This window comes from Sprattus sprattus, assembly GCF_963457725.1.
Source record: "Sprattus sprattus genome assembly, chromosome: 12".
NCBI lineage: Eukaryota > Metazoa > Chordata > Actinopteri > Clupeiformes > Clupeidae > Sprattus > Sprattus sprattus.
The window spans coordinates 29,077,825-29,090,055 of record NC_137910.1 but is presented as its reverse complement, the minus strand read 5'-3'; the positions used below and the strand labels follow the sequence as shown (position 1 = coordinate 29,090,055).

General features: G+C 40.9%; 1 protein-coding gene across 1 annotated transcript; it reads left to right on the top strand.

Moving 5' to 3' along the window:
- Nucleotides 1-2,512: 2,512 nt before the first annotated feature.
- camk1ga (calcium/calmodulin-dependent protein kinase IGa) lies at nucleotides 2,513-10,583 on the top strand (the record flags this gene model as incomplete). The annotated part of the gene is made up of 11 exons (XM_080848883.1): nucleotides 2,513-2,598; nucleotides 6,355-6,480; nucleotides 6,610-6,684; nucleotides 8,150-8,288; nucleotides 8,453-8,576; nucleotides 8,858-8,933; nucleotides 9,217-9,329; nucleotides 9,591-9,669; nucleotides 9,883-9,970; nucleotides 10,065-10,324; nucleotides 10,529-10,583. The coding sequence occupies 11 exons, from the start codon at nucleotides 2,513-2,515 to the stop codon at nucleotides 10,581-10,583; spliced, it is 1,221 nt and encodes a 406-aa protein (XP_080705009.1).
- Between the last annotated feature and the right edge of the window lie 1,648 nt (nucleotides 10,584-12,231).

Here is a 12,231-nt window from a genome sequence, read left to right as displayed (position 1 = left end):
AGACATCAAGTTCCGGGTCATATTAAGTCAAAATCAGTGGTGGAAAATTGCCCCTGTTTTTATTTACACGAATTTCCATTCATAATCACGCACACGAACCACAGAAAACGACCCGTTTCCCGTTTTGAAATCGGAAATAGGTTCGTTCCTCGTTTCCCATTTTCCGACTCCGAGACGGGAGACGGCTCGTTATCCGTTTTCCATTTCCTGGTTTTAAAACGAAAATCGATTGGCCAGAAGATCCACGGACCGTTAACCTAATTTAGCTGTTTTTGCTGATGCATGTAAATCTTCCGTATTCTGTGGTATAGCCTACAGTTTATGCACACCTGACCTGCACCTGCTTATCTGTATGCAACAAGTAAAGACTAGTGCAAGATAACTATGTAGCCTACTAAATGATAAAGTTGTACTTGTACAGAATTTCCAAGCAGAGGATAATGGCACGTTTTTTTCTTTCAACTTCATTAGATGAATGTAGCCTACTAACACAGAGAGGCTCTGTGTTAGTGCGGGAGCTGATGTTCCCTGAAACTCTGTTGACCTGTAAGCATGGTTACCTTCTTTCAGGCTCAGCAGTGGAGAAATACTGCAAAGCCTTCCGCCCACTAACACAACCAATTGTAGTGTTTCACTGGATTGCTTTTGAGCAATACATATCTCACTATCAACATTACGAAGGTCTTTCCCTGGAAACACACGATGACGTTCAATGGTAAATGAAAACAGGCCTAATAAAAAAGCAGATAGATTTTCATAGGCTATGAAAAAGCCTGAGAATAAAGACATGTGACAGATCAAGAAAGTGTCCTAATTGTCCTAAACTATATGCGGACACCGCTTAGATTATTAAACATACCTGACCTTAATATGCCATAGCGAATGTGCTGACATGTAGCCTATGCAAATCATAGCGTGAGATAGGCTTTTGATACGCTTATGAACACGTAGCCTACAAGTTTACATTGGTAATGTTAATCGTTAATGAAATATTAACGTATAAACTAAAATAATGAATTAGTTTGATGGTAATGTAAGTGAATCTCAACGCTTATAGGACCCTATTTACTATTCAGGGAAAAAAAATATTTTGTTTATCATTAAGATTCTTGGATGCATAAGTCAGAATGAAATAAAGCGAAAACCCGAAACTTTCCCACGATACAGATGTGCCTCATCCCGTTGGATATATCTGCCCAGGATTAAAAACGCTAATGGGCTAGTCAGAACTCGATAAGCGATGCGGTTAGATCATAGTCCCAGGTGACCTGATGTGATAGACTCCTCCCCGTTACAGGCGGAGAAGAGACCCAGTCTGCACTGAACCATCGGGTAGTTCTATCTAGAGCTCGCCTCAGCCAGTGCCGCTCCTTGACAACCTCAGGTAGGATACAGCCTTATTTCTATTTTAGGCTATAGTTAAGTACGTGTGGTGAATCGAGATACGTGTGAGAAATGTGTGTTTTGTCGTTAATTGGAATCATATCAGTTTTGGTCATATCAATATAAATTGAAGCCATGAAGTAGGCTACTGCTTGACAAGAAGGTACTGAATGTTAAGATATGTTTTTTTTCCATGTTTTAAGATTGTTTTGAAGGTGTTTGCAGATTGATGATTATCAGTCCTCCAGTAAGTTAGCGTGTCTCAGAATTGTCTCTCTTAAGGGAAAGATACAGCAAACTGAGTTGAAACTTCGTTCATGTATGCTTTTGACGGTACGTTTTTTATAATGCTGCTGCTTAACTTTTCATGAAGATTCAAAAAGCACCTGTGGTGTGTTGTCACTAACTTGGTAATAAATACCATCAAACAGAAAATGGGTAATCAAGTGGCCTGCTTAATGAAGAATACCTCATTATATTCTTATAATCATGATTGAATTTATAAATGTTGATGTAACATCAACTGTGTGACCTAAATGTGACATAAAGTCCTTATCCAACACTAAAAGTGGCTGAATGGTTGATACTGATTTCAGGTCAGCGACCCAGGGGATCGTGCCAGTAGAGAGTAACCCAGATTACACCTAATCTTTGTTTCCAACTGGGAGGGAGGGCACAACTGGGTAGGGTCAAATATGAAAGGCTTATCTTCCCTTTTCAGCTCTCCCTACGTGAGAGGTTAAAAAGAGCTTACCTTAATTTACCTGGAAATGGAAGACCTTTTATATAAGACTGGGGTAGATTATCTGATTAAGACATAGTTAAGATGGCAGTGAAAGTTAGGTAGTACGTTTAAGTGAAAGTTAGTATAATGGGGTTTCAATGTGGGTGGTACGATTTCATCATCCTCCACATGTGAATGTCTCAGTGACAGCCCACCGTCATACCGTCAGGCGACAGGCGACATAGTAACAACAACACAACACATCATAACACCACACAACACATTAGGCAATATTGTTCTTGCAGACATGCCTAAATCCATAAAGGAAGAATTTGTCATTTATCATGCAACGACATAACACAGCACTTTATTACTACAGGAGTCAAAATTCATCTTCGAGCCACCATGGGTCGTAAGGAGATCCAGGGCAACTGGAAAAAAGTTATCAGCAACATCAAGGACATCTTTGACTTCAGAGAAGTGCTGGGATCGTGAGTACCATATTCTCTTCACCTGGGGTGCTGGAATAGAAAGCCATTCACAGTTGGTCCTCTAGTGGGCTTCTGCACTTCTCAGATATTTGGTAGCATTTACATCTCTGGAAATTACGTAATTAATTACGTAATTCACAAGATTAGGCTAGTGTTAGTGCTGCAAAGCAAAAGGCCAGAGAACATTAATGGATTGATTGGATTTCCCTGGAACCTATTTCACCTGTTACAGGATAGGACCCTTTTTTGGCAGGGGGATAATCCCCAATCGTGGCTATAATTGGGATTAGCAGATTAGAAATGTACCAAAGCCATTTTTGTCAACGAAGCCCTTCATTGACCCATTATGTCTGCACCCTAATGAAACACTGTTGAAGATGAATATGTAACCACTGCATTTATACTGACTGGATGTCAGATTAGTTTGAGATTATCTGGGAGCATTTCAGGGCAGTACTTTCCATTTCATGCAGAAAATGAAACTCATTTTTGAAAATGTTGAACTAAGCTGAACTGAATCAAAGAACACTTATTCAACAGACACAAAAATAACTGCAATATCAGAGCATAAACAGCCACAAGCAATGACTACTAGTACCTTATGGCCTGAGCCGATCCAAACAAGCCTGACCCCGCTAAGACAGCTGAGAGCTGGGGGGCTCAGAGTGCTCAGGTTCAGGCCGTCTGGAGGCCAGGGTGACGGTCCTCTCAGACCCCCTCAAAGCAGCTTAGCCCTCAGCACGGCTCACACACCCACAGAAGGGCTGAAGGAGAGGCTTGGCCTGGGCTTGTGGAGACTGACGTCACTCAGGGAGGGAAGAACATCCTAGCACTGCTAAACTAGGGGATTACAGCGGTCGTTCATGTGTGTCGAGAGTGTGCACGAGTGTTGTAAACAGAGGTGGTAAACTGTGAGAACAAATTGTATGCAAATGTGAAAAATGTATTGTTGATTGGTGTTTGTGTGTGTGTGTGTGTGTGGTATACACATATGTACAGTATAGGGTGCATCACCGAGGAACACTAGTAAGATTTTGGATGATCTTTTATGAGAAATGTATAATTACTTGTCCAGTTTCAATAGCTGAATTAATTTATTGATAGGGATACATTAAAGTAGGTATGAATGGTCTGGGCAAGATCTGAGGATTGTTAATGAGAGGCATGGCCTGGACCTGTGAGGTCTGACGTCAGTCAGCAAAGGAAGAACATCCTAGCACTGCTGAACTTCAGGATTACCAAGGTGTCTCTGGCTCGCTATTAGGGGTGGGGGGAAAAATCGATTATTCGATTTTTCTCGATTCTCTCTAAAACGATTCTCTCTCGATTCAGAAAAGTTCATAATCTATTTTGTAATTTTTACACATCCATTTTATGTTGAAATGCAAGCTGCATCGATTATTGGATTGTTCATAGAAAGCCAAAATTGTGACAAGGAAAAGTTTTTTCTCTAATAAAAAATAGAGAAGGTAATTCATCTGTTGATTGTATTATCAAACACAAAGTAGGAAGTGTAGCAAAGACTCTGAGTAGCAAACTCGAATGTTTTAAAAGTCGAAAAGGAATTGACAATCGTTTTATCGGTTTAGAATTGATAATCGTTTTTTTTACACATCCATTTTATGTTGAAATGCAATTATCGATTGATTATCGATTATCAATTTGAAACTGATCAAACGATTATCGATGCATTTCGACTATTGAATCATTTGAGTTTGCAACTCAGAGTCTTCCTACTTTGTGTTTGATATAAAAAGAAAATCAACAGATGAATTACCTTCTCTATTTGCTTTATTAGAGAAAAAGCTTTTAATTGTCACAATTTTGACTTTCTATGAGCAATGCAATAGTTGATGCAGCTTGCATTTCAATATAAAATGGATGTAAAATAAATAAATAAATAAAAAAAGTTTTTTTTTAATTAGAAAATCGATTTAAAATCGATAATCGATAATCGATTTAAAATCGAATCGTTGACCTCTGAATCGATTTCGAATCGAATCGTGAGGTGCCAAGAGATTCCCACCCCTACTCGCTATGTGTGTGTGTGTGTGTGTGTGTGTGTGTGTGTGTGTGTGTGTGTGTGTGTGTGTGTGTGTGTGTGTGTGTGTGTGTGTGTGTGTGTTTGTGTGTGTGTTGATGTGTCTTTAACTAATGAATTAAGTCTGAGTGTGTGAATATGTGGTCAGCACCTGTGCTGGTGTGGAACCCAGCTGTTGTCTGGGTGGTTGAATATGTTTAAATGGTGTATACTGTATCTATAAGAGAGAGAGATAGAGAGAGAGTGTGTGTTTGAGAGAGGGAAAGAGATATTCTGTATATATATAAGAGAGAGATGGAGAGAAAGAGAGAGAGAGAGATGCTGTATATATTTATGAGGTAGAGAGAAAGAGAAAGAGGTATGTTGTATATATATATAAGAGGATGAGAGAAAGAGAGAGAGATGCTGTATATCTATAAGAGAGAGAGAGAGAGAGAGATGCTGTATATCTATAAGAGAGAGAGAGAGAGAGAGAGAGAGAGAGAGAGAGAGAGAGATGTTGTATATCTATAAGATTATTCTAGGAGTTTTAGGGATGCATATTTGCATTAACATATATGTGTTTCTATATCTGTGTGCGTGTGTGTGTATAGGTATGTGTGAACATATGAGGGAATGCTGGTCTGTTTGCGCCCACAGAACCTTGAATGCCTCCATATGAAATGTTAGAAGTGGTGCTGAAGACCATTTGTACATTTGGCACAGTGTCCATACGTTTAGAATGAAATTGGCATACAGATAAGTTTCAATATAATGTATTGCTCAACATAACAGCATTACATTCATGTAAATGTAAGTAATATGTTTTAATATAACTGTTTATTGTAATTATTACATATAATAGCTGTATGAGTGTATGATTTAAAGGCTGAGACAGGTTTAGTTCACACGCCTGCGGCCCACAGACATGTACACGTCAGATATGGCAGGTGGCCTTTGCACAACTCCTGACCCCACCTGGGCCTGGTGTTGTGTAATAGACTTGAGCCCTAATCCTGCCCTTAGGACAGGTATTCATGGCCATGACCAAAGATAGAACCAGCCTCATTAGTCAACTTCCCAGGAGAGTCACGACACATGCAAAACACCCGGTGCGTTTGTCCCTCAAAATCAAGGGAAAATCAATTGAATTCCCACTAAAATGATGTAACAACACATAATGGACAGCTGGAGGACCAGGAGGAACAATGTGCAAGGCTAGAATAGGACTGCGCCTTTAAGCCTTAGATTCATCCGAGTAACCTTGAGATCATACTATTGCTATTGACCCTATATAAATGAAATGGAATGGAATTAAATGGTCTGTGTTACAGTCCGACCATCCATCTGTCCATCTGACTATTTCTCTTAAAATATTGTATTGTTTTTATGCTATATAAGTTAAACTGAATTGAATTGAATTGAATTGAATTGAATTGAATTGAATTGAATTGAATTGAACTGAACTGAACTGAACTGAACTGAACTGAACTGAACTGAACTGAACTGATTTGAATTGAATTGAATTGAATTGAATTGAATTGAATTGAATTGAATTGAACTGAACTGAACTGAACTGAACTGAACTGAACTGAACTGAACTGAATTGAATTGAATTGATTTGAATTGAATTGAATTGAATTGAATTGAATTGAATTGAACTGAATTCTCTGTGCGTGTCTGCCTGATGTATTCATAGGATGCTGATCACCTGCGTTTCTTATTTGTCTGTGCAGAGGCTCCTTTTCTCAAGTATTTCTGGTCAGAGAGAAGAAGACCGGAAACTTCTACGCACTGAAGTGTGTGAAGAAGAAGCTGCTCCATCACAGTAACCTGGAGAATGAAATCACCGTACTCAGGAAGTAAGCGTGACAAACACAGACTACTCAGTGCCAGCTGGTCCTGAACTTCCTGTTTACATTCATGTGCATCAATATACAGACCATAGGCGCCGATATGAGGAAGCTAAACGAGTGCTCATTGTTTTTCAGAATCAAGCATTCAAACGTCATCGGTCTGCATGATTTTTATGAGACTAATACCCACTTCTACCTTGTCATGGAGCTGTAAGTATCTTTCACTGTCTCCTCTTCACCCTCTAAATCACACACACAGTAATTTGTACGTGAGGTATCTTCATGTGGGCACACTAAAGACACTACGAAAATGGCCACTGTGCCATGAACTTAGCACTTAACAACTCTAAACTACATATTGGTGGCCTGGTTGCAGTTGCCATGCCAGTGCAGAAAGGGCGTAGGTTGGTCTCAGCATTGGTAGGGACACTGCCTGGAAAATATTAACATCACTTCTTTTTGTTGTCCTTTTTTGAATATCCCAAACATGAGTAAGACCACACCTGAAGCCCTGATGGTCCAGCTGCTGCTTCCTCAACCTGCACTACATCTGAACTGGATTTCTGAGTTTCCTGAATGCATTTCAAATGAATGCCTAAAAGAACAAAATGACCTAATGAAAAATACATGCAATGCATTTGTTTGTTCTGAAATGAATTTGTACTATGGTGATGATAATGATAATTCAGGTAGTTCAGGTTTTATGGAGCTGTACTAGGCCTACATCATCTGTACTGGATTTCTGAGCAATGACATCATGTATAAATTAATTATATGATGCATACACCCAATTTATACTACCCTTTAACTACCTACAAGTATAACATTTATTAAAAAAAAAAAAAAAAAAGCCAATGTGAATGATAACATTCATGGGTAACATTGTCATTTTTCCTGCACAGTAATTCATCAATTTAATACAGCGCTAACCATGCTTAGTTGACTGCTAAAATTGATCGAACAGAGAAAGCATTAATACTATCCAAGGGATCACATAGGCCTACTTATTACCAGTTTATGTACCTTTTGAGTTGCTAGCCTGCTGGTACTAGGCTAAACTGGGTCCCATGATGTGGGTAGGTTGGCTTTATCCCTCTGCCTTAAACCAGATCTACTGCTGCTTACAGAGTAGAAGCCTACTAGCTAACTAACAAAGACCTGGGCTTCTTGATAGCTACTTACTCTCTAGGTGGGGGGCAACATTTGGATGTCTCATTTCTTTTTTTGGTGGCAATTTCCTTTCTACAAAGCACAAAAGGGTCAAAAATATCAATGCTGCGACCAAACGGAATACTATTAATAGGCTTTATTATTTTCTGGCGTATTTAGTAGCTTAAGTAGTGCTGAGAACATGAGCCTCTTCAGCCAATGAAATGACAGCATCTTGTCTCGCAGGCTCGAGGGCGCATGGAAAAACTTGGAAATGAATGTTTCACTCTTCTGGGCGACATAGTATAGATAATAATACAAATGAGTTTGCAAATATTTTTTTCTGACAGGCAATTTAAATGAACATTATACAATATTGAACAATATTGGTGGGGATAATTGTGTCTTTCCCAAACTTTGGTCGTGACTTGTCCCTATGGACCTATGCAAACTTACGCGCTTGCAGTGCAGTCATGATGATCACATGAATGTAATATCCCTCTGTCCCACTCGCTCTGTTCCACAGGGTGTCAGGGGGAGAGCTGTTTGACCGGATCATAGACCAAGGCATGTACACAGAGAAGGACGCCAGTGATGTCATCAGACAAGTGCTGGGGGCAGTCAGCTACCTTCACCAGGCAGGCATCGTACACAGAGATCTGAAGGTACAAAACATCTGAAGATTGCACACACACACACACACACACACTTTGTCTCTCTCTCCCACATATACACACTCACACACACACACACACACACACACACACACACACACACACACACACACACACACACACACAACAGTAATCCCTCTTGTTTGTGTCCACAGCCAGAGAACCTGCTGTACTACAGTCCAGACAAAAATGCAAAGATCATGATCAGTGACTTTGGCTTGTCCAAGATGTCCGACCACGGTGTGATGTCCACTCGCTGTGGCACCCCTGGATATGTCGGTACGAAAACCCTGTGCTTAGAGGGCACAAAAAAAACTACATGTGTAGAGCTCAATTCCCTGAACAGTTTTGCACTCGAATAACCTTACATGGTAAAGCGCCCAGTTGTAATATTTAACAAGTATTTTATCTATTGCAAACCATAATGTTCATTGATTCACATAAAAAAGTGATGGGCCTGAGCCTGGAAGTTTTATGGGAGGTTATCATTGGGTCAGTGTTGCTTATAATTGTTCTTCTTCATTTGAATGTTTCTTGATGGTTCTGTTTTGACCCTCCAGCCCCAGAGGTCCTGGCTCAGAAGCCTTACAATAAGGCAGTAGACTGCTGGTCCATTGGAGTTGTCACGTACATCCTGTGAGTGGAAACTATTGTTCTAAAATGAAGACTGATACATAATATCAACCAACATAGATGTAGACATACACACACACGAATGCACACACACACATACACACGCAGACACACACACGGATGCACACACACACACACACAGTCTAAAGTATTTCAGTGCTTCTGTGTACTTCAGATGCTCTTCTTCTTACTACTGTTACCCCTCTCCCCCCCCCCCCCCCCCCCCCCCCCACTCCTCTGCCTCTCGCTCCATCTGCATCTGCATCTGCATCTGCATCTGCATTAGGCTTAGTGGCTATCCTCCCTTCTACGAAGACAACGAGACCAAGCTGTTCTCCAAGATCATGAAGGCGGAGTATGCCTTTCACTCACCGTACTGGGATGAAATCTCTGAGTCAGGTGACTACTTCCTCTTCCTGTGTCCTTACAAAGTTGTGCTTTAACTAACCATCCCCCAACATTCAAATGAAAAAGAGTCTTTATTTTAACTACCAACATGTCATCTTGCCAGATTACATTTTAAAGAGACTTTGAACAAGACAATTACCTACTTATTTAAACAGTAATTCAGTCCAACTAACTGTAGTCTATTTAATACCAAATGTGATACTGTGAGGAGACTGACTGACTTCCCCTGCTGGTCTGTTCTTGTGCCCAAAGCAAAGGATTTTATTCGCAGCATGATGGAGAAGAATCCTAAAAAGCGTTTTACCACAGAACAGGCTCTGTCACACCCATGGTGAGTTATCTGCTCAAGGAGATGAGTGTGTGTGTGTGTGTGTGCGTTTGTGCGTGTGTGTGTGTGTGTGTGTGTGTGTGCGTGTGTGCGTGTGTGTGTGTGTGTGTTTTTAAGTATGGGTTTTAATGCATGCACATGTTCCTTAGTTAAGCATTGTAAGCATTCTGTCATACTGAATCCATGGATATTTATGGCTTGTGGTGTTGTGCGCAGGATCATCGGAGAGACCGCGCGAAGTCAAGACATCAGTGAGTCAGTCTGTGAGCAGATACAGAAAAACTTTGCCCAGTCCAGATGGAAGGTAACACAGCAACCTTACTTACATTTTTCACTCATAAGGCGTTACATTATGTATACTGATTGCACGTTGTGTGTGTGTGTGTCTGGATCTACAGAAAGCTTTCAATGCTGCGACGGCCATCAGCCACATGAAGAAGCTGGCCCACGAGGAGCCTCCGCTGTCCCCCATGGGGGCCGTCCCCGACATCGAGGTGGAGGATGTGTCCTACCCCGTGCCCCCAAGCAGCCATCTGGAGGTGTCAAAGGGCTTGTGCCCGCTCAAACCCAGCTACACCGAGCCCAATCACGCCCTCGTCGCCTCAGAGACTGGCAAGCATGCCTACCGTTCTGAGCCTGACCTGCCCTGCACTAAGATGTGAGGTTGCGCCCTTTACTGGATGTCCAAACAGCTGCAGTTATGGATGATTTGAATGGCTGGATACTGTGGTTTTTGTTTGCCTGTGATATGTGTGAGTGTGAGAGTGATATGGTGTTGCAATGGCATATTTAAAATCCATACCGTACCATATTGCTTTGGTGAATTGTCTTCTTACTGATAATTGTGCCTGTGTCATTGCAGAGCAACCAATGGACTGGGTCAACCCCTGCGGACCCTGATATGCTCTATCATGTGATCACCAAACAATGGATTATGGGCTCGTTGATTGACAGGTTGGTTGCCTGTCCGTCTAATAAATATTAGAATTAGAATTTACCTAGGCAGCACAATACATACATACATACATTAATCTACAAAAAAGTTTTATAACATTATTAACCCATAGCTTTCTATTGTTTCTAACCTTTTTTCTGCTGTTTTTGCAGCGTCAAGAAGTCTGTACACTCAAAGTCAACACGTGGAATTATCTGGTGGAGTTCACTCCGCCCAGAAACCTAGTATGAATACAGCCATCGACGAGAGTGATTCAATCACTTGAATGCTTTCACACAGATATGCACTTTAAAGTTGGATGTGTGGCACACAGCTTTTAGAGACATTTCAAATGTATACATCTGTATAAACTGTGTAGGACTGTAAATGCTGAACATTCCTTAACATCACGAAGCACGCTCAGTGTTAGTCAGGTGTCTTGAAATGCCTTGAATGAAAAGTTATCTTCTTTTACAACAAGGATGAATTAAGTGAACTGTGTTGACCCATATTCTGAACAGACCAGTTTGGTGATGTGTGTATGCGTGTTTTCATGTCCTGTTGGGTGTGCTTTTAACGCACATTTCTGATGCACAGCTCAGTTTCCATGTAACGGGGCAAAGCACCACACAAGCACCACACCAATGCCATCCTTCAACCAAATATCAGTTGCCCTGTTGGGCTTGTGACCTTATTTCATCATAATGATGTAGACTTGCATATGTATTGTTTTTATCATAATCATTTGTCTGCTTTGATATCTATGAATTTGTTCATTTGTATACGTAAATGCACTGAAGGCATTGACTGTTTTTTTTTTCTGCATTTTTTTTTGCGTCATGGTTTAATGTAATGTTACTCACTGACACGGCTGAATGTAAACAACCACTCATAGTTGTGCGAGAACCCTAGATACTTGCTTTCTGACCAAGGGGAGCGTATTTCTGAAGGCGGAACGACTAGTGCCACTTCTACAGTGAAGACTACTGGAAGGTGTCCGCAGCTTTGCTACTGTGTACCGCAACGTTGCGCTGAAAAACATCCACATCGGGTGTGAATGGATAGTTTATGACACAACCTGTGGATATCTCCTGTACACTTCTGTTTTTCTGTGTGTGTGTGTGTGTGTGTGTGTGTGTGTGTGTGTGTGTGTGCGCGCACGTGTGTTTCCTAACACAGTAGCCACTGCACACCGTACATGTTGCTTCCATATGTTTCAATATGAGATTATCACATACCTCTTCACTGGAGGCGTGCAGTGGTTGAAGGTGCTGAGTTTGTTAACTCAGTGGCATTCTGTGGGAGGCTCAACCTGTTTGGTTGCACTCCTCACACTGTGACTGGACTGTAAAAACCCACTATTGTCACTATAGTGATCATTGTTTGTCATTAAAAATATATATTCTCAGACCTCCATTCCCCTATTTCTTTATACAGGTTAACAAGTATCCAATGTAGGACCACTGAAGTATTGTGGAAACGGTCCTTAAACATAGAGCACTATCCTCTCTCTCACACTAGAACACTGTGCGTGTGTATTGCCTCTTGGCTTGCTTTACCTCAAGCTAAATGTAAAGAACATACCCTTCAAAACATTCAAAGACATGACTAAGCAGGTATACTAATGGGTA